This window comes from Tursiops truncatus, chromosome 1 (assembly GCF_011762595.2).
Source record: "Tursiops truncatus isolate mTurTru1 chromosome 1, mTurTru1.mat.Y, whole genome shotgun sequence".
Classification (NCBI taxonomy): Eukaryota; Metazoa; Chordata; class Mammalia; order Artiodactyla; family Delphinidae; genus Tursiops; species Tursiops truncatus.
The window spans coordinates 25,159,351-25,180,868 of record NC_047034.1 but is presented as its reverse complement, the minus strand read 5'-3'; the positions used below and the strand labels follow the sequence as shown (position 1 = coordinate 25,180,868).

Sequence of the window (21,518 nt, the reverse complement as noted above, 5' to 3'; positions counted from 1 at the left end):
GTCCCATCCGGGATGCCAACAGCGCCCTCAGTGAGAAACACTGCTGGTCTTTACACCATGTATGCTCGATTTAACAGAAAGTCAACCCAACCAAGTGTTACTGAATGCCTCCTGGGCTGTAAGGCCAAGTGCTAGGTGCTGAAGGAGACACAGTAAGACACAACTGCCTGTCTTCATGAAGCTCACAGCTGAGTGGAGAAGTCACCCAAAGAGCTGGAATAAGTGCCAAAGAAATATTAATAACCGCTGTAAGAGAGAGCTCGGAAGAAAAGGTCTTTTAATTTGAGAAATCAGGAAACGCTTTATAGAAGACATGATGTTTGAGAGGGCCTTGAGAGGTGTATAATGTTAGGACAGGTAGAAATGGTGGGCAGACAGAAGGGGAGCAACTGCGCAGAGAAAACGTCATGCACCAAGACATGTATAATGGTAGGGAAAGAAATTTATCTTCTGAACAAGCTGGTATAAAAAGGACTGATAGGGAGAATCCTCTCTTTGCTGCTCCAGAGATGGAAAGAGAAGGACATGAAATAAGCACCAAAAGACAAGTGTTTTTTCAACTAAATGAAAAACAACCCGGGAGAAGAACTGGCAGCCAAGCCTAGGAAAAAAGATATAAAGAGATTTCTTTGTTGTTTCTGAAAAGTCCAACTGTTTCCAATAGTTTTTCTGTTTGCTTGTCAAGTTACCTTTTCTTTTTAAATTTAGTAGAACACCACCACCACCATCATTATCAAAAGGCAGCCATCCCTCAGCTCCCAAAATGTTGAAATTGGATAGTGGTCCCCCCTTCTTACCTGCCTTGAAGTCACATAGGACCCAAGGAAAAAAATCTAAATTCTATATACTGTTGACAGGTATCCCAGTGTACCAACTACACTGATCCTAAAAATTGGAAATTCAGTAAGTGGCTGTACAAGAGACAGCTTATTCAGTTGAAAATCAGTTTGGACCGAGTCTTATCAAAGCCAAATCCCTGTCTACATAAAATACGGTACCTCTGAGTTTAGGTTTTATTGGCTGAGTGCTGCATAAGTGCAATAAAAGCTTATGATGGTCTGTTTTCCTTGCAATAAATATCCACTTTAGCAAATTGGAAGGTAGAAGGAAACTGGGTTCTAAAAAGCGTAAATATCTATAACCCAGAATTCTGGGTAGTAACTGTGTAAACCCTGTCAGGATCAGGTTCAGCAGCCCTGGAGCAGCCCACCTGCAGCTGTCTTGTGAGACCTCTGAGGACTTCTGAGAAGGCTCCTCTCATCAAAAGAGGCTGGCTGGGCAGCCTGTAAAACTGGAAGGGTCAAGGCCAGTTCATTGCTGGAGGTCACACTTCCTGTCCCCTATTCCCTCCACATCTTTGCATGGACAGTTACCCAGAGATGCTGACGTTGATAGGTTTGTAAAGGTCCAACGACAACCTGAAAGAGTAAAACTCGTTTGCTTTCTTAACACGAAGGTAAAAACGAGTCACCTCTGAAATGCAATTAGGGACCTTGGGAATCAGTAAGCCCTTGGGATCTCATTCACAAGCTGGGCTGCCCTCCCTGCCTATGGAAAGATGACCGCTTGCAGAGATGCGAGGGGCCGCTGAACTGTCATACGCACAAAACACACATTCTGTCACACACACACCTCTCCCCCCCACACATATAACAGGAACTGTCATCATCCAGAAAAATGGTGATTAAAAAAAAAAGTTAGCTCATCTATAATCTGGGAGAGGTGATGGATAAATGAGTCGCTGGGTAGAGGTGTTATACATCTTCTCCTTGGCAGAAGGACAATGAAAAGCTGCCCCTCAGGCACAACTGGCTTTAGGGCAGGGCCTTGCTGAGAGGGTCTTTGATGGAAAAGGAGGCCAGCCAGTGGGAAACACGGGTTCCTTACCTCCTCTCCGGCCTCAATGTCTCGGACTGCACGCAGCAAGAGGTGGGGTCCGTTGAACACAATTGAACAGTTGGGGTCACAGCTGTGATTGAGCAAAGACATACTGCAGGAAAGAAAAAAAAGGAGAGACCATCGTGGCCCAGTAGATGGAGTCAAATATCTAAACATAACGACTATTGTGGGCAAAAAACACTTTAGCTTAGGGGCAGGGGGACAGGTAAGGTTGACAGTGTACCAGGGATTGAGTGCTCTGGGGCCTCTAGCCCACTTCCTGTGAAGTGAAACGCTCCCCAAGACGGAGCTCATTAGGGAAGTTTGTTAATAAAAACATTCTGAGTCCTTCTGGGGGATGGGTGAGGGGAGGTAGTTGTCTCATTATACCAGCCAGTAAGGCAACCCAACATGAAGATGGGGAAAAAAACTGACCTGCAAAGGAATAATTTCTGAGATAATGGGATACGGCAGTTAAAACCTCCGCCAAGACACCACTGAGCTTCCCACACAGGACCGCATTTGTCAGGCTCCTCTGGAGGAACTGCCACCTTCACGAGAACATGCACAGCTACACTGAAGAATAATTAGGAGTACTTCCTCTGCAACACAACGCTAGGTTTATCTCGCTAACGAGACCCTCATGCATTCTGGGCCGTGGCCAAGTCATTTTATTACCTTGGAGGCACATTTGTTTTTTCCATCTGGGGAGGGAATGGATTTAAGCTGCCACCACATTTACAGTTAGAAATAACTGTAAGTAAGCATCACTATGTAGAAACCACTTTCTTAGCACTTGAGCATGTTTATCAAATTTAACCATCACCATAACATTCTGAGGGTCATTTACTGATGAGGAAACGGACACATGGAAGTTAAATGACTTCCCCAAGGACACATAACTAGTAAATGGTGACTGAATTTGAACCGGGTGGTCTGAACTCAGAGCCCATGCTCTGACCTAGTCTATGTTACTGCTTTTTGAGGACCCATAGCATAGACATGTAGTTGAACTCGTGAGAAATAAGAAGCTGAATTCTCAGATTCACAGTTAATTATAAGAAAGACCCTATTTGTATTAGGACCCTAATAGCATGAAAACAAAATGAAACTAGGAGTGACCCTGGAGTGCTTGTGGAAGGATAGTCTAGTAGCTCAGTGATTCAGATCACCTCAGAGATAGCTGGAGAGAAGGCTTCAGAAGGCCAGAGCCTGAAAGTGTTCTCGCCTCCTGGAGCAACGGGGCTCAGGGTATGCTAAGCGGAAAGACCAAATGAACCCGACTGGTGCAGTACAGCAGGTCTGGTGAAACGATCATGTGCATCGGCCCAGAAGGGTCGGGGAATAACAAAATCTCAGCCTGATGGTTTACTGGCACCCACAATCCCCAACTTTTTACCCCAAAGTTCCTGAGAACAAGGATTTAGGTCTGTGGTATACCTCTTTGTTAATACCATAGCATATAATGTGGGGCTATAAAACGTTCTGTTATTTTTTTTAAACTTCACATTTTCCATTTTCTTGTAACTTATCATTAAGTTTCAAGCGCGGCTCTTGAAGCAGCTGCTTGTAACAGCCTTTCTAACTACTTTTAAAAGGTTGGGGAGGTGGGTGGGAATTAAAGTTGCTTCTTCCAGGAAATGAAATGCCATTCACCATACCTAGGATACAGCCCAACACCAACTTCCTGCATCTCTGCATTACAGATGGTGAAAGAGTTGCAGATCACCTGTAAAAACAAGGGGGAGACAGGATTACCAGTCACCTAAGAAACTTCACAGGCAAGAGAACAAAAATTTTCAAAATAAAATGTAGGATCCTTGGGACTTCCCTGGTGGCGCAGTGGTTGAGAATCCACCTGCCAGTGCAGGTGACACGGGTTGGAGCCCTGGTCCAGGAAGATCCCACATGCCGTGGAGCAACTAAGCCCGTGAGCCACAACTACTGAGCCTGCGCTCCAGAGCCTACGAGCCACAACTACTGAAGCCCATGTGCCCTAGAGCCCATGCTCCGCAACAAGAGAAGCCACCACAATGAGAAGCCCGTGCACCACAACGAAGAGTAGCCCCCGTTCACCGCAACTAGAGGAAGCCTGCGTGCAGCAATGAAGACCCAACGTGGCCATAAATAAGTAAATAATAGGGATGGAGCAGGCAAGAGAAAGAGAAATTTTAAAGAATATGTGCCATGTGTTAGATTTACTTCTCTTCATGATTTTATTTATTTATTTATTCTTATAAATTTATTTTTGCCTGTGTTGGGTCTTCATTGCTGCATGCAGGCTTTCTCTAGTTGCAGCGAGCGGGGGCTACTCTTCATTGCGGTGTACCGGCTTCTCTTGTGGTGGCTTCTCTTGTTGTGGAGTGCGGCTTCAGTAGTTGTGGCTCGTGGGCTCTAGAGCACAGGCTCAGTAGTTGTGGCACACGGGCTTAGTTGCTCTGCAGCATGTGGGATCTTCCCGGACCAGGGCTCGGACCCGTGTCCCCTGCATTGGCAGGCAGTTTCTTAACCATTGCACCAGCAGGGAAGTCCCTGCAGTGTGTTATTTGAAATGTGCTTGCACCCAGTCACTCCAAACCTTTTCTCTTACCTTGTCACTTAGAAACAGAACATGAAAATTATAAAATCTAATCTGACTGGTTTTTAAAAAGTAAATGATAGTAATGGTAAACATCAGGTCATGAAACCATGATGCTATCTAAGGCCAAACCAAAAACATTCATTTAAAAATCTATGTGTTGGGCTTCCCTGGTGGCGCAGTGGCTGGGAGTCCGCCTGCCGATGCAGGGGACACAGGTTCGTGTCCCGGTCCGGGAAGATCCCACATGCTGCGGAGCGGCTGGGCCCGTGAGCCATGGCCACTGAGCCTGCGTGTCTGGAGCCTGTGCTCCGCAACGGGAGAGGCCACAACAGTGAGAGGCCCTCGTACCACAACAACAACAACAAATCTATGTGTTGATAAATAATGCTTTTTTGGGGGGGCGTGTACAAAACTAATTTAAAGCAAATTAAACTATGTATATCACTTGTTAAATGGACAAATTAAAATTTTGTCCTTATATGAATATTATTGATTTTGCAAATGTATTTTACTGTACAAGCTAGGTAATAAATAAAACAATCTTACTTAGCTAAACTACTTTATCACATCCCATATCACAATATACTTGGACATGTGTCCTTCTACACCCTGGTACATTCAAGTACTGTTCCCACAACTTTAAAAGTGTCTGTCACATTTCAAGCTGTGGTCACAAATAGTGTACACTCGACATACAGAATACTCAGCATTGACTTGCCAAGGCTAAAATCAACATCAAGGCCAATGTCACAACTGAGGGAACAGCAATCATAAAATTGTGCTTCCTATTTTACATGTTTTCCAAGGTCAAACTACCAAATGTTAGCAAATGAGGATTCACAGAATGAAGCCCCTTTAGATAAAATGTTTGCTTTCTAAAATCCACCCATATTTTCATTTTTCTAAGGGCTTTACTCACAGCAGAACTTATTATATCTTCAGCAGTTGTCCTTGATAATCGAAAGCAAAACAGGAATGATATTCACAAATTTGCCCATTGTTCCTTCCCTGAGGATATTACCTAGCATTTCACCTCCTTATAAGTCATCTGATGTAAAAAGCACTTACTATAGATGTCTGTCAAGTATGTATAAAAATATAAAGCCCTGGAACATGATTTCCATTGTTTAACTTCCCTCTCACATCCTGAGGCTCAGAACTACTATGATATTCTTAAATTATAAAATTTAACTTATTATAGAATATTGTTGTAGGTTTCCATAGCTCTGACATAAGAGTCTTTTCTGTTAAAAATTTCATTTAGTCATGCTCTTATCCAAAAAGTTTATAATCACAATGAATTCAACTTTTTTCCACAGAGCACACTTAAAGATTCTTTTGTTCAACTCGAATTTCTAAAAATGTTCTCTTACCTGATAATCTAGTTTCACCATTCTCTTTCCATGTAATTGGAGCAAAAATCTACCCGTGGGCAGTGCCAGTATTCCTCACTGTAATTTTTCTGAGTTTCAGTACTAAATTCCTAAATGAAATATGCTAGGTGGTGAGTATCACCTGACTGAGGCTGAATTGAATACAGCAGTGTGTGCCTCAAATCAAGTTAATTGATTTTCCATCAAGTTCACGGAGAAAAGAAAACTGCAGAAGAATATTCCACGTGAAAGATAATACTGAACACTAACCCACTGCTTAATGTAATCCCCAAACGAAAGATAAATTCAAGTGTGAGCTGAGGTTATGCTCACTATGTAGAAATTAAGGTGAATATTCTTTCCAGGAGAAAATTTGGCAGGCGAGGGTTTGTCATACTGATCATACTTGACATCTCAGGGACTGAAACCCCAGAAGCATATATTTCACATTAGAGCACATGAAGTGTGCATGACTCATCTGCAAGCTGCACGGGCCTGCACCAGGGTGTTTTGGGGACTAGTGCCTGGAGCTGCTTCTGGCAAGCAGTGGCCACAGATGAGGGAGCATCTCAGTGGGTCAATCCTTCTGTGGCTTCCCAAGCCTACCCAATCCCTGGACACTGCCCAATGACCCACGTGAGCGGAAGCCAGGAAAGAAAGGACACCAGACTAGAGAGTCACAACTCTGGTTACGTAGTCCAGAGGATGCAAGAAATTAGACTCTGAGGTTAGACAGTCTCTCTTGTGATCTCTCAAGGTGTGCTCCTTTATTTTCAGAAATATAGAAGCAAGTAAAAGAGAAAATAAACCATGGCTTCATTCCCACCCGCACCCCAACCCTTTCTCTAAGAGGTAATCAGTCCTTCCCCGCTTCCACCAGCCACTCTTACAAACAGACAGATACACAACAGATGGGTGAGACTTCAATGCAAGGACACGATGTGATTATTTGTCCTTTCTTCTGGTACCATATTAAATTAAACAGCATAATGAATACACAAATGGTACTCTTCCCAGCCTCTCTCCTGACCAGGCGCCTGAGGTGGTGATGATAAAACACCGGCATGCACCCTGCACCACTCCAGTAGTGCCCTACAGAGATTCGTAAGGGAAGACCCCTTGTCCCATTCAGAGTTCATCAGAATGTGAAGAGGAGGGGATTTGAAAGGCAGATTAAATACACCTTTTCTTCTATAACGTGTATTGCTGAAAGTAAAGTCTGATAGACTCTTCTTGGCTACTTAGTAGGAAAGCAATATAGAAGCATGAGCTTTAAAAAGATAGACAAGCCCCGGGCGAGGGAGAGAAGCTGACTGCTGGGCTTGGATCTGGTCCTGATCAAATCTTCCAGTCTCTTCGCAGCCTCTTCTGAAAAGTCTTCTCTCCTGGGAGGTCTCCGGTCTCACCCGGCTGGGGAGGGAGACCCCTTGGCCTTTGTTTCTGCATGCTGTCCACATACTCACTCCCACACTCGGCACAGGATATTACAGCTATTTCTGTATACTTGACTTCCAAGAGAGTAGAACTTCTACATTATTCTTTTTTTTCCTCCTGGCTCAGACATGTCTGACACACTGTGTTCAAAAACTGTTTGTTCAATATTAGTGACTTTGTTAGCCTTTGTGACTTCTATATAGAATTGTTAATAGACCAAGGCAGAACTTCCCAGGTGGTGCAGTGGTTAAGAATCTGCCTGCCATTGCAGGGGACACGGGTTTGAGCCCTGGTCCGGGAAGATCCCACACGCCGCGGAGCAACTAAGCCCGTGCACCACAACTACTGAGCCTGTGCTCTAGAGCCCGCGAGCCACAACTACTGAAGCCCACGTGCCTAAAGCCCGTGCTCGGCAACAAGAGAAGCCACCACAATGAGAAGCCCACGCACCGCAACAAAGACCCAAGGCAGCCAAAAATAAATAAATAAATAAATTTATTTTAAAAATGTAAAATATAAAATTATAAAAAAAGTATAAATAAACCAAGGCAATCATCACCATACAGCCAAAAAAAAAGTTCTCTTAACATCCTCCTCTCCTTCTCACTTTTCTCTCTCTCCCCATCTCCATTCCTTCCTACAACAAAGTCATAGTTGTAGGAGGTCACAGTGACTTACACAGACTAGGTTCTGGAACTATAAGAAGATACAAGGTCAGAACACTGCCCTCAAGGACTCTGAGACCAGCAGGGGAGACAGCTGTATTAGTCAGTTAACAACATTCGAACCGTACTAGTGCCCAGCAGAGGGGTCACTAGCTCAGCTGGGGCAGGTCAGTGAAGGCTCACTGACGAGCAGATGCCAGAGGAGGTACTTGGAATCTGGAGTCACGAGTGTAACTCAAACTTCTTATTCCTTATGGGACACAGTGGGAGAATATCAACTTAATTATAAACCCTAAAAATCTGGTTCCTTAGATTGAGGAAAACTGGCATAAACCTCATACCTACACAGACCCCTTTGACTTTCAAAAGTTAAAGGTGGTGACATCTGATAATAGTAGCTATTACAAAGTAAACACCAATAAGTAAAAGGAATAGGGGTCTAGGGTTTTGACACAGATTGTAGAAAACACCCACCACATTTCTTTCTTGGTTTAAAAAGACTCACAAACCTCTAAAATGTGTCTTCTTCTCACTCCATGTTGTGGAGAGGAGAAAAAAAGGCACAGTAGTATTAAAGATATTAAAAGTATTAAAAATATTAAAGTAGTACCTAAAATACCATGATTTAATTGTTTTCTCTGAAGAGCCAGGAAGGATATACTTCAATTAAAAAAAAAGAAAGAAAGAAAGCAAAGAGAAAGAACCAGAAAGGAGATGTAGGAAGGGCTGAACGCAGGCCAGGGGGACTCAGGAGGAGGGCGGCCTGGGTAGGGATGACCTCAACGCTTTCCTCCACCACTTGCGGAGGCTGTGTGAAAATCCTACGACTGAACTCACAGTTTTCCAGCACAGAAAAGCCTTTACGAAAGCCAAGTGTGTAGCCTGAGGGACAGCTGACATTTCTGTGGTGCCCTTTGAAGGCCTTCTCATCTCATCTTGTCTACTTCTCCAGCCTCTCACCAACAAGCTATTAGTACTTTAGCTTCATTTTAAGGACGAGGAAAAGCAAGCTAAGAGAAATACACGTGCTGTTCTCTGGTACACGTTCACCAGCTCTCACAAAGCAGCAGAATGTAGTTTGTCTTAGCAGAAAACTCAGGCCCGAAGGAATTATATACAGGACAGATTGGGAGAAGGGGGTGAGCGAAAGGCGAGGTCTGGAACAGTGTTGCAGCCGGGGCCTTCAGAATTACAGATTTATTCACTCATTTATTAAGGGCCTATTATGCACCAAGGCACCGCCAGCAAGGAGCAAAAACTACCCCTTTCACCACTTTGCCTGGTGACCCAAGTGAAATAAGAATGTAAAAAATGTCACATTTCTCTCCAGTTCTGACAAAGTTTGGCCTCCCTCAGCCAAAGATTATTTTCCTGACTATTGGCCATATCTCTTTGCAAGTCACTCTGTCAAAATACAAGTTGCAATGACGCAGGGCAGCACTCTAATCTGTCAGCTCAATTTAGAAACACATGAGACGGCTGGTCTTCCACGGCCCTGGGTGGCGCACTGGCCCCCCCCACCCTCTGATCATTCACACGAAGGATTGCTGGGGATTACTGAAGACCAGCTGGGAGACGTAAATTAAAATGGGTGGCCTTTGAAGTTTCCACTCTTCCATTGTTTGACTGCAGCCAGCCGCCCTTACCAAATTAGCGCCACAAAGAAAGGGATGCTCGCTCCCCAATACAGGCTGGAAAGATCAATCAGCTACAAAAGAGGAAGCAGCTAAGGAAGAAGGAGAAAAGGAGGCCTTGATACCTTGTCACGTGACTGTCACGGTATTTGTAGGCATTCACACAGGGAAGGATCTGACACAGAGTACGGAAAAGACTCTTCCTTCCCACATGGCCCTCCTGCCATCTTCCTCCCAAATAAGCATGATTGTGGTCTCTTGTTTCACGGATGCCTTCTGCCTTCGCACCTGATCCCATTTAAAAACATAGGGAATCTGTGGGCTTCCCCGGTGGGGCAGATGGTTGGGAGTCCGCCTGCCGATGCAGGGGACGCGGGTTCGTGCCCCGGTCCGGGAGGATCCCGCGTGCCGCGGAGTGGCTGGGCCTGTGGGCCGCCGTGGCCGCTGGGCCTGCGCGTCCGGAGCCTGTGCTCCGCAACGGGAGAGGCCACAGCAGTGAGAGGCCCGCGTACCGCAAAAAAAAAAAAAAAAACACACATAAGGAATCTGTATTTTTTATGTGGGGTGAAATGTGCTAACTTACGTGTCTGCGTTTCTACGCTATTGGCCCATTAGTTTAGATTAGGAAAAGCCAAAAATAAAAGACCAGAATTTACCAGAAAGTTATAATCCTGAGGAATTGTGCAGATTAAGTGAGATAATACATGCAGGTCTCCGAATGGCTCCTGGCACACAGGAAGCTTGGTAAATAGTAGCAAAATCATTATTATTACCCAGTTCATCAACTATAAGACAGACTCAATAATTAGTAAGATGCACCACTAAGAAAAACCACTAACAAACTATATTATGCTATTAGCCGTAAAACAGATTCCAATTTCAGAGAGGTAAAACTGTGAAAAATATGAACCTTGGGATTAATGAAATACAACATCACTATGTACAGCTCTAGGTTCCCGGAAGAATGTAAATAGAGGTCTATACAGCGGGTACTGGGGGACATACAGGACGTCTGTGTCAGCACAGCCACATCAGGCCCTGAGTTTCTGACCTCCCAGAAACCCTCCCACTAACAGACTGGGCTGCTCTGGGTTGGGAGACTCTTAGCATCACCCGAAGGCATTCACCACTGTCAGTTCATTGTTCGCCATCCTCTGAATCAGTCATCATAAAACAGACTACCATAAGTCACTCAATACCCGAAGTACAACCCCGGTATAAAGTTACATCGCTTGCGCCAAGTCAATGGTCTTGCCAAATCTGGCTACGCTCTGGAGGTGACCTAATGCACATATGTTCCCAGTATCTTCTTTCAGTACTCAGTTAAGCAGTGCAATTTTCCCTGGAATGGAATTTAAATTAGTTACTTTAAAACCCAAGTTCACATTTTCCCCCACCTACCACATAGCTCTCTCTAAATAACCAAGTGAAAGCGTTTATGAGGATACATTGGGTAGAGACACTGCAGACGGATTTCAAAGTCACTCATCATTATCCTGACAAGTCATACAGATAGGTATTGTATGCTCCGGAATCTTAGCTGGTTATTTTTCAAGGAGAGTACTGGCCTTCAAGACAACACGTAAGGAACTTAAGAAAGACATACAAAGACGTATACAGAAACTACACAGGACCTGAAGAAAACCAGGGCACGTTGCTTCTGCAACACCCTTGTTACCTAAATGCCAAGGAGTGGGCAATCTTCTATAGCACCAGCCAGAGTCTTTGGTGGCCAAGAGCCCACTGCATTCCTTGGTTATACAAATATCTGAGAGTAAATTGTCCACTCAATGTTCATTTTATCACAGTTTTCATATACTCTTCAGATATCTTTTTAAGAATACCTTTAGATGACCATAGACAAAAGCTAACTATTAAAAATCAGAATATGCTGCCTGTGGTCTGGCCATTAAAACTCCTCACTTCCTTTGCATCATCCTTTATAATGATCACTCTCAGAGTTGCCTCCACAAAGAAGAAACATCCGAGCTTCCTAATTTGTGAGATTCAACAGTCCGCCTTCATGATCACAAAAGAGTCAAGTTTTCCTTTTCTTAAGTTATACAGATTTAATTAGATTTTTTTAAATAAAAAATAAAATTCCAAATGATTCTTTCTTTCCCTCCAACCTATTTTGCATATTCTCTCTCCTCATTTTCCAGCAACATCTAAATGCAAAACAGAACATATTCACTAAAGGAAACAGAGTTGATAATTAAAGCAAATATAAATGAATTTGCATATGTGAGGCTTCCAACTTTGAATTCAGAGACAGTGAATAGCATAACAGTCCAAATGAGAATTAATCTGAAGTTTGCAGAAAAAATTTAGTTAAATCAATGGCAGGAAAAGAAATTTGGTTTCAAAGAAAATAACACACAAACATCCCTAAGTGAAGATTATTACTGTAAAGCATATCTGAAAGGAAAAAATAAACCAAAGCATTATCAGTAAAAGAGAAGTCCAAAAAAACTGAAATGCAAGGATCATTTTAGGAAATGGAGCAAAAATGAAATAGAAAAGAAAAAGGCATGAAAAGAAGATTAAGGAAACAGTAAGTTGACAATAAACAAGTTTCAAAGACTCACAGTAAAGAGAAGTATAAGAATTACTGATTGCCAGTATGTATTTGGCTTGTCATGAAAAAAATAAAAGATTGACAAGGATAGAAAAAAGATACAATGATTTTACATGGCTGCCTGATAATAATTCAGTCCAATAAGTCAGAGAGTTTATTTTCAGAAGCAAATCAATAGAGAGGCAGCTTATAGGTAAATGGGGAGAGTATTGGGTGATGGGCACCACTGTTCCCACTGTTCTACTGAACAGACTGTGATACAGGCTCCCCAGATGCTCCTGCTAATGACTAAAGAAAGGTGTCCCTCCCTGCTTCCACCATGGCTAGCATTCTGTGCAAAAGAAACACTGAAAGTCAACATGCTCTAATGATATGTTTCGTAGTACAGTGTAGACAGAGAAAGTTTTCGCTAAGCTAGAGGCAGACAGAGCATTGGCTACACACAACCGCGGAGGGCTGTAAAAACTCTTCCTAAATGAGCCTCAACTCCCCAAATGCCCTCCACCACATATAGCGTGTCATGTCCCAACCAAAGCCTTCTTAATATATCCAACTACCTTTCCTTACGCAGGGGTCAGCACATACCTAGACGCTATATCAAGGTGAAGACTAAATATCTTTAGTTTTAGTAAGGCACTAGGATCAAAACAGAAAGCCAGTTATTAGATAGAATAGGTAGCAATTAGAGGCTGAGCAGGAATAAGAATCTAAAACAAAGGAACTTGGTAGGCATGTAATCATGAAATCCCCAAAACATCCCAGAAAGTGATAAAAATAAATACCTTTGGGTAAAGTGTTGTTTCCCCAAAGAGGAATTCAAGATAGTTAGACCTCTTTGGTCATAATATAAACTATTATCAGTGTATTAGGAGAAAGAAACAAAGTAAGGTGAGATTTTTTTTTTTCTTCCATATTTAAATTTACTACATTGGGAAACTTGTCTACACATTGATATACTGGACTCCAACTATAAGAAATCTTTAAATAAACTAAAAATTTTTTTCAGGATATTAGTCTGAGCAGAGAAGGTAGGGATAGAAAATTTAAGAAAACTAGCTCACATGTAGGGCTCAGTTTTAAAGAACGAAACTAACAAAAACTCTGCTTATAGTTTCTGAATTATATTCTGTGATTAGTTTGTGGCCTGTTCTTCAACCACAGTGCTACATATCACAGATGAAGCCTAGCAGCTCAACACCAAGTAAGGCTAAAATGTGTTTAGTAAAGTGTACCTACTGAGGCCAACAGAACTTTAGAAACATTTTCAACAATGATTTTTGTTGAAATTTAAAAAAAAAGATTTTCTGTTTAATGTTTTTGGAACACAATAATCCTCTTTACCTTGAATAATTAAAAATAAAAGAGCTAACGGATGTAATACTGATCTTGGGTGGCCTTGGCCTGCAGTGGCTTGAAGCAGGGTTTCAGTTCCCGGCCAGAGGTTGAGGTTGGGTCGCGGCAGTGAGAGGACCAAATCCTAGCCGCTAGACAAGTGGTCAGTGACAAAGCCCTGGCCCTTTGGCTTTGCAGAAAAGAATTCCCACAAAGATGGAAAGTTGTGAAACAAGTAAAGTGTTTATTAGGAGAAAAAAAGAGTGTAGTATGTGTGGACAGACACATGGGCAGACTCAAAGAGAGAGTCGCACTCTCCTGGTAGTTTAAATCACTTATATGGGGCATTTCTTCTGGGTTTCCTTTGGCCAATCATTCTGATTTGCCTGGTTCATAGTCCGTATTTGGTAATATCTCAGGATCCTCCCATGTGTGCGAGTACATCTCTCAGCCATGATGGATTCTATCGAAGAGGCCTATGGGTAGGCCTTACTATGGGGTGGTGCCCCCTCCCTTTTTGATCTCCAAGGACCTTTCTAGTCGGGAAGGTCTTCTTGACTTCAAGAATGATAAATATGTGGTCTCTTATCTTCTATCTGGGCAGGGCCCAGCCTCCTCTCTCAATTGGCTTGCTATTCTCATCTTGGAGTATCGTCCACAGAGAACCAATCTCCAATTGCTTTCCCGGGGGCGGGGCGGGGGACAGACAATCTACCTTCTGCCTCAATACTTTTAAGTGAAAAGAAACTACCATGTAACACATTAGGCATAATATCTTTACATGTTAATGCAGGGATGTGATTAAATCAGAGATAAGGGGTCAAATCCTGAGAGATCAACACTGTAATTACGAAAAGTATATTTCTCCTTAGACTTTACACATTTGCCCTGGTATAAATATTTGTAGTGGTCACATACTGCTAATCTTTCCCAGACGAGTGTTTTAAAGATGCTAGGTAAAATGCAGTTGGTAACTCTTTTCCTGAGCTGCTGTTCAGTGGCAATTAAATAAATCAAGGATGCAGATCAAATGAGACAGATACAGGAGTCAATGTAGAACCAAGGCAAAAAGGTAAGCGAAGGAAAGTGGTAGTTCATTCCAGATTCAGTTACCAGTCAGGTCATATCTCTGTATCACCTCTCACATTCATCCTTTTCTTTCCATTTCCACTACTTCTTGGACCTTCAACGATCTTTTTTTCGCAACTTTCCAAGGTAGGCTCTCTGCATCCCCTCCCACCCATCTTTTTCCACTCCATTCTTTAAACTGCCACCAGATAAAGAGAAATATGAGATCCACCTAGTGGCTGCAGAATAAAGACAAAATTCTTTTTTTTTTTTTTTTTTTGCGGTGCGCGGGCCTCTCACTGTTGTGGCCTCTCCCGTTGCGGAGCACAGGCTCCGGACGCGCAGCCTCAGCGGCCATGACTCACGGGCCCAGCCGCTCCGCAGCATGTGAGATCTTCCCGGACCGGGCACGAACCCGTGTCCCCTGCATCGGCAGGCGGACTCTCAACCACTGCGCCACCAGGGAAGCCTGACAAAATTCTTTAGCATGACATTAAAGGTCCTCAATCTATCCTCATCCCTCCTTTCCACCACACCCAGCCCTCACTGTCTGTTTCAGTTACACCGGTCTCTTTGTCATCCCTCAGTTGTGTCCTGTACTCAGGTGGTGTTACGTTTTTCTTAACACTGTTTCCTCTTTAAACAAATTCTTCCCTCATGATCTGAGTTGCTCATAATTTTATTCATCCTGCAAGATCCAGCTTAGGTGGCACCTCCTTCAAGAAGCTTTCTTATAACCCATTAATTTTACTTCTCTATACTCTCCTAGCCTTTATTCATACAGCATTTATCACATTCTACTTTGAATTGCAGCTAATTATATAAAATCAATCTCTATACTAGACTATAAGCAACTGAATACAACGAGTTACATCTCTTAAGCACTTTGTGGCATTTACTTGCTAATATGTCTTTTCTATTTCAATAATCCATAAATTTCCTGAGGTCATGATCCACACCTCCCTTTAAAAATATTTTAAATAAAAAATTAAATACATATTTTAAATATAAATATAATACTTAATATAAATCTATGTCAAGGTTCTATTTACCCACTGAATAAACAGAAATTACCTAGAGCTTCCCATATTGGTAGAACAGTACAATAGCTTTTGTGCTCCCCCATCTCACTCACTCCCTCTCCATCTTCCAGTGATAATCAAAATCTTAATTTTGTGTTTCTTATTCCCTTGTTTTTATGATAGTTCATCCCATATGCATGTATCCCTAAACAACATATTGTTTATTTTTGCACGCTTTTGGTTTCTTATGAACAGAATCATACCGCGTTGACGGTTGCAACTTGCATGTGTTTGTTTTTGTTTTTTTGGTTCAACATTATGCTCCTAAGATTCGCATACACTGATGCGTGTAGCTGTAGTTCATTCATTTTCACTACCTAAGAGAACCTCCTGCAAAGGAGCTCTGGGAGGCACATATGTGAAAAACGTCCATAGTAACATCCTTTGTAAACGCAAAAACTGCAAATGACCCAAGTGTTCCTTACCAGGAGGCTAGGCAAATAAATCATGATATTTTCTACGCTTGCACTTACTAATGTGTCTGGCATACTGTAAGCCTCCATGAGTATTTTCTGAATAGATAAATGGACTTGAGGAAAGACATACAACTGATTCACCATGGCCTCCTCCTCTGAGCCCAACACATGCTTAGAGGCTCAGTACTGAGGCTGGCACTGGAAAATACTCATAAACTGACAACTCAGATAATTTGCGCTGAGCAAGTGAGAGAACAAAATGGAAACTGTGACGTGGGAATGCCTACCACAAGCTAGGTGGATGGAGTGTTAATTCCGTTAGTGTTAATTCTACCTGCTTACTTTTGAGTTCTTAGTGTTAGTGTTAATTCTACCTGCTTACTTTTGAGTTCCTACAAACCACTGTGGTTCATAAGTATCCCTCTCTCCCTCTGCAACCCTCCTTCTCCCCCACCTCCTCTATCTCCTTTGCTACTCCCTTCTTCTGGATGAATCTGCTCTGGTACACCTGGGAAGGATTTAGGGATGGTGGTAAGAATTGACTTTCGAATTTCCCTTCTCTGCCGACCCATCTCAAGCTCTGACTCAGTCCAATGATAATTACATTCTGTTGGGCAATGATTTGTCTCTCACTGTGTCACCATTTGAACATTGTATACCCATTTTAAGGCAGTTGAGCTACCCTGCTTATTTCCTTTTTAACATATTTGATGTCAGCTCTTGAGCAAAACCAACCCCCTAGAAAAATGATCACCATCCCAGCATGCTATTAGTCTATTTCTCATTTTACTGAAATAGAAACTACTCCTCAGGATAACACTGCCGGTAAAGATGCCAGGGAAGACAAATTACACCAAACCAAATGAGTATGCGTTTATCTGCAGCGCTTAGTCAATTACTTTCAAAGAACTGGTATAGAAAATAATGAAAAGGAATTAAAGCCAAGACTTTAAAGACAGTAAAGACTGTCAACTACAGACAAGTTTTTCCATGAATTTCAGTATTATTAACGGAAGTTCATGTCACTTTGAGTTGCCTTCCTCATTTTACCATGGTCATAATTTAGACCTGACTATTTAGCCAAAAAAAAAAAAAAAAAAAAAAAAAAAAAAAAAAAAGGCAGGGGTGCCTGTGGAAAGAAAGGAAGGGAAAAGGTCATTATTCTGACACACTAGATATACAAATAAATGCTACACATCATCCTTTCCTTCACTTCTGCTTCGTCATTAAATCTCCCTCCTCCCCCTTTCCCATTGCTCCACTAGATTCACTTCCTCTTCCACACTTCCCTTGCCTCTCTTTTTTTTTGTTTTGTTTTTGTTTTGTTTTGTTTTGTTTTTTTTGCGGTACGCGGGCCTCTCACTGCCGTGGCCTCTCCCATTGCGGAGCACAGGCTCCGGACGCGCACGCTCCGCGGCATGTGAGATCTTCCCGGACAGGGGCACAAACCCGTGTCCCCTGCATCGGCAGGCAGACTCTCAACCACTGCGCCACCAGGGAAGCCCCCCTTGCCTCTCTTGATAAAGATCCTTGGAAGGGGTTAAAGAGTGGCCGGTCCTTACTCTTTAACTTCAACTTTCCTTTGGGCAAGGCTTTTCCTTTCTAATTTGAGTTATGATTTCACTGCAAATAATTCAACTCCTTCTATTACACTCTGGCTCTTTCCTGGGGTTGCTGTATTTCTTACATGTGCTTTAGCTAATGCACACCCTCTGCTCCCGATATATTGCTACTATATTTGGGTAGGTTCAAAATCCTTCTTCAAACAAAATATATCTGTCATATAAACATTGTCTCCTCCACATACTTCAGTCAAATCTAGTAGCTTCCCTGACCTTTTTGTCTGACTCTCCCAGAAATCCTCCTTATCTAACTCTCTTAGGTAAGCCTGCTAAATGCAGGATATCTGGAAAAGACATAACTTACCTTTCTAATTACTTTCTCTCTCAAAGCCTTAGGAAGTAATAAGGGAAATCTTTACTTTGGATTTAATTTCACTCCAAAATGTAGAATTGTGTGGTTAGGTAAAAATGACAGGATTCCTGCCCCAAAAAAGGCCAGTCTAATGACAGAGTTCACAACAGCCAAGGTAGGGGCTCTGGATGTAATTATTACAGAGACTTTAGGAAAAGAAGGGAAACTAATATTCTGAATAGCTACAGTGAGTCAGGCACTACGTGAGGTGCTTTCACTCATCCTTCTACCTGTACAAAAGTTAGGGAAAGTTAGCATCAACCTCACTTTACAGATGAGGAGACTAACGCTTAGAAAGGCCTAATGCCGGTGTCAGGATTTGAATCCGGAGTTTTCTGGTCCTCTCACTCTGAAGCAGGACAAGTTAAAGTTGACGGCATCTTAAGAGGGGTGAAGGCCTGACAACACAACGGCACACAAGGCAGGCGGCTGCACAGTCTGCTCCCACATTCTTCCCCACCTTCCCTCCTAGCACTTGCCATACATCTCCCTTCCCCCAGCCATAGAGAGCATTGTACTGTTCTCTAAAGCGATGTGCTAATGAATGATTCTGTGCCTTCCCGCAGGTTGTTTCTTCTGTCTGAAATGCCCCTGCTTCTTTCTTCATCTACTTATCTCCTATTCCAGACCCCAGCTCAAGGGTCACGTCCCTCAGGAAGCTTTTCCTCACCTGGTTCCAGTCTGATTTAGATGTATTTCCTGCATAGCAAGGTACACACCCCTCCAAAGCACTTATCCCGCTGGACCATAATTGCTCATTTATTTGATGGTTTCCCCTAGCAAGCTGTAAAGTTACTCCTGGAGGGGAGGAGCCACATCTTATTCCATTTTGTATCACTAGCATATAGTGAATGCCTGATTCATCAAGGAAGAAAACTGGGACAACTGGACAGAAATCAGAGGGTAGTCCAACTGGGATACGCATACAGAAAATCTGTAAGAGCTGGACTGTCCATCTCACGGACCGGCGTTCAAGCAGAAGCTAGATAATAACCCATCGTGGGTGGTAAAGAACTCCTAACACCACGTGCGGAGTGGTGCGGGTGAGCTGGCACACGCATTCTAGCTCAGATGGTCTGTGGTTCCTGACGACTCCTGACCAAGTTCTCTGATGAAGATGAGCTGACGTCTCAGAAGCTACCATGGCACGATACCAAGAAGACAGACACAGGAGTAAGAAAACCTGGGTCCTAGCCCTGACTCCACTCTGTGACTTTAGGGAGACACGTCATTTCATCTCACTTTCCCCATTTATAAAATCAAAGGTGAAAAGAGAGTTGGGTAAAGGCGTCCAACTGGATGGCCTCTCAAATGCCTTCCTACTCAAAGAAAGGCTTCCTGTTTGTTTTCCCATCATTTGCTGTGTTCTTATGCGACCTATTGATACCAGTGCCCAAAGCCCTCTGCCCATCTATCTTGCACCTAAACTTTTTTCTCTGTCTGATGGCTCTTTTTCTAAATAATAAGGTATGATATGCATAGAAAAAATTGAGTAAAACCTACATATTTTATTTGAGTGCACTGGACAGGATGACTCCTGGAAAAAAAGTTAGTAAAACAAATGAATGCAGGTCAAATCCAAGTCCAAGGGGACACTGGTATTGACTTACAAAATTTAATCAGCTGCACTACAGTAGACACTTAGTATTCATGAATTTTACACTTGCATATGTGATGCCGAAGGTACATGATACATGATCATTTGTAATTTTATTGAGAAAGATATTTGACTCCTTGCTCTAAGGCTGATGTCCACAGGAAAAGGTCCATTACCTAGTGACTGATTCATAGGCTCTGTTATTCTTGGCTTTTGTAATGAAAGCAGAAACTTGGGTAAAATGGAACAAACTTTTTTCTGTCTGAAAATGATCCTGACGTGAAAATTAACTGATAGTGTTGGTGACAGAAGTGAATCAGTCTATAGAATAGCCAGAAATTAGCTTTATAAATTACTTTAATCCTGAATTTATGGAATCATTACATATCTGGGTTACTTAACTTTTTCAATTATACTTTACATTTTTCAGGGAGAGAAAGGGAGAATTACATGTTATATGGCATATTTACATTTGGAGATTTACAACTGCCCTGGGACATATTCCATATGAATGTCAAAGGTCTCCTCTGTGGTATTTAGCCCCTTAAAATGGCAACAGTAAAAAAAAAAAAAAATTCCCCCCCTCCCCAAATCAACTCAGTTTAGTGAAATGCTACCAGATGTCTTTGAAAATTACTGAGGGAAGGCAGAGTTAGATAAGGTTTAAGCATTCGTAGGTATCTGAAAAGAACTGAAGATAATCACAAACTAGGGTTCATTATCTACTCAATTTTCTCTCAGGCACAATAACAAAGAAGTTTCAAATGCTTCTTTGCAGAGCTGCACAGGCTCATTCTAAACTGAGTCAACCCTGATTTCTAAGAACATAATTTTGAACCAAATGATTTTCTTGAGTTTTCCACTTTTCCCCCATCAGCTGGCTAAGAGAAGATATCTGGGCTATAACTTCATTTTTAAAGGGAATGAGTCTTTAGAGAACACTTCATCTTGTCAGCATTTTGGATCTAAATTTCCTTCTCATCCTTTCACCCTACAGTATCAGCTTGCATAAGACACAAAGTAAAACGCACAGCTGTGAACATACAAGATGGCTAAGGAGGGCAAAGCAGACAAGTTGCTAATTAGCTCTCCAAACTGGACACTCAGACATAGCAATCATCATACTCTCCTACCTGATATTTCTGGAAGAGTTTATGTAAGTAATGGAAAATTTAAATGCCGTCATATAATTCTACATTTTCCCACTCTAGCTCTGAACAATGTTCTGGCTGTTAAGATGCATGACCTATTGCAGTGGTTTTCACACTGTGCCCTCAGGAACCCCTGGAGACAGGGAGAGAGAGGAGGTAGAATCAGGAGAGGTCCCACGTCCCCTAAATCCATTTTACTACAATTCATCTTTATTATGAGAATGGAAGCTCCATGAAAGCAAGGATATCTACCTGTTTTCTTCACTGACATATTCAACAAAAACTTTTGAATGTACAAGTGAAAGGATGGATGAATTGTATGCTTAAGACACCTGGGCACTGTCCTGGTTGGTTTTCACAGCCACCCTCTGAAGCAGGTACAGTGGTCATCTTCCTTTTACAGATGAGGCACCCAGGCAATGTGGTTTCAGAGTCTCAATTCAATCAAATACTGCACCACACTATACAGCCTCCCACGTGGCCCAGCAGCTTTTTCTCATCTACTTCACATAAGCTAGTTCCCAGCACTAGACTAAAGAAAGGGTGGGTGGTAGAGAAAAAAATATGCCTCAAAACCATTGACTTGGAAGAGAGATCCAAAGGCTGCAAGTAACAAGTCTCACTCTTGCTGTTTTTACCGCCACCTCTGGGACTTCAAGCAAGTGGCTGAATTTCTCACTGCTGCAGGTTCCCTCATCTCTCTCCACCGTTTATCTTGCAAGGTTACCAGACATGAAGTGATTAGAGAATCCTGA

At 42.5% G+C, this 21,518-nt stretch overlaps 1 protein-coding gene across 4 annotated transcripts in view; it reads right to left on the bottom strand.

Moving 5' to 3' along the window:
* SMYD3 (SET and MYND domain containing 3) overlaps positions 1-21,518 on the bottom strand; it is a 720,594-nt gene that overhangs the window by 153,513 nt on the left and 545,563 nt on the right. For 3 of the 4 annotated variants that reach the window (XM_073801276.1, XM_073801290.1, XM_019920436.3), the window contains exons 6-7: positions 3,540-3,607; positions 1,888-1,990 (exon numbers count right to left, since the gene is read on the bottom strand). The exons of the other annotated variant lie outside the window; for it this stretch is intronic. In XM_073801276.1, the coding sequence (XP_073657377.1) occupies positions 1,888-1,990; positions 3,540-3,607 (171 nt within the window). The remainder of the gene's footprint in view (positions 1-1,887; positions 1,991-3,539; positions 3,608-21,518) is intronic. 4 annotated transcript variants of the gene reach the window in all.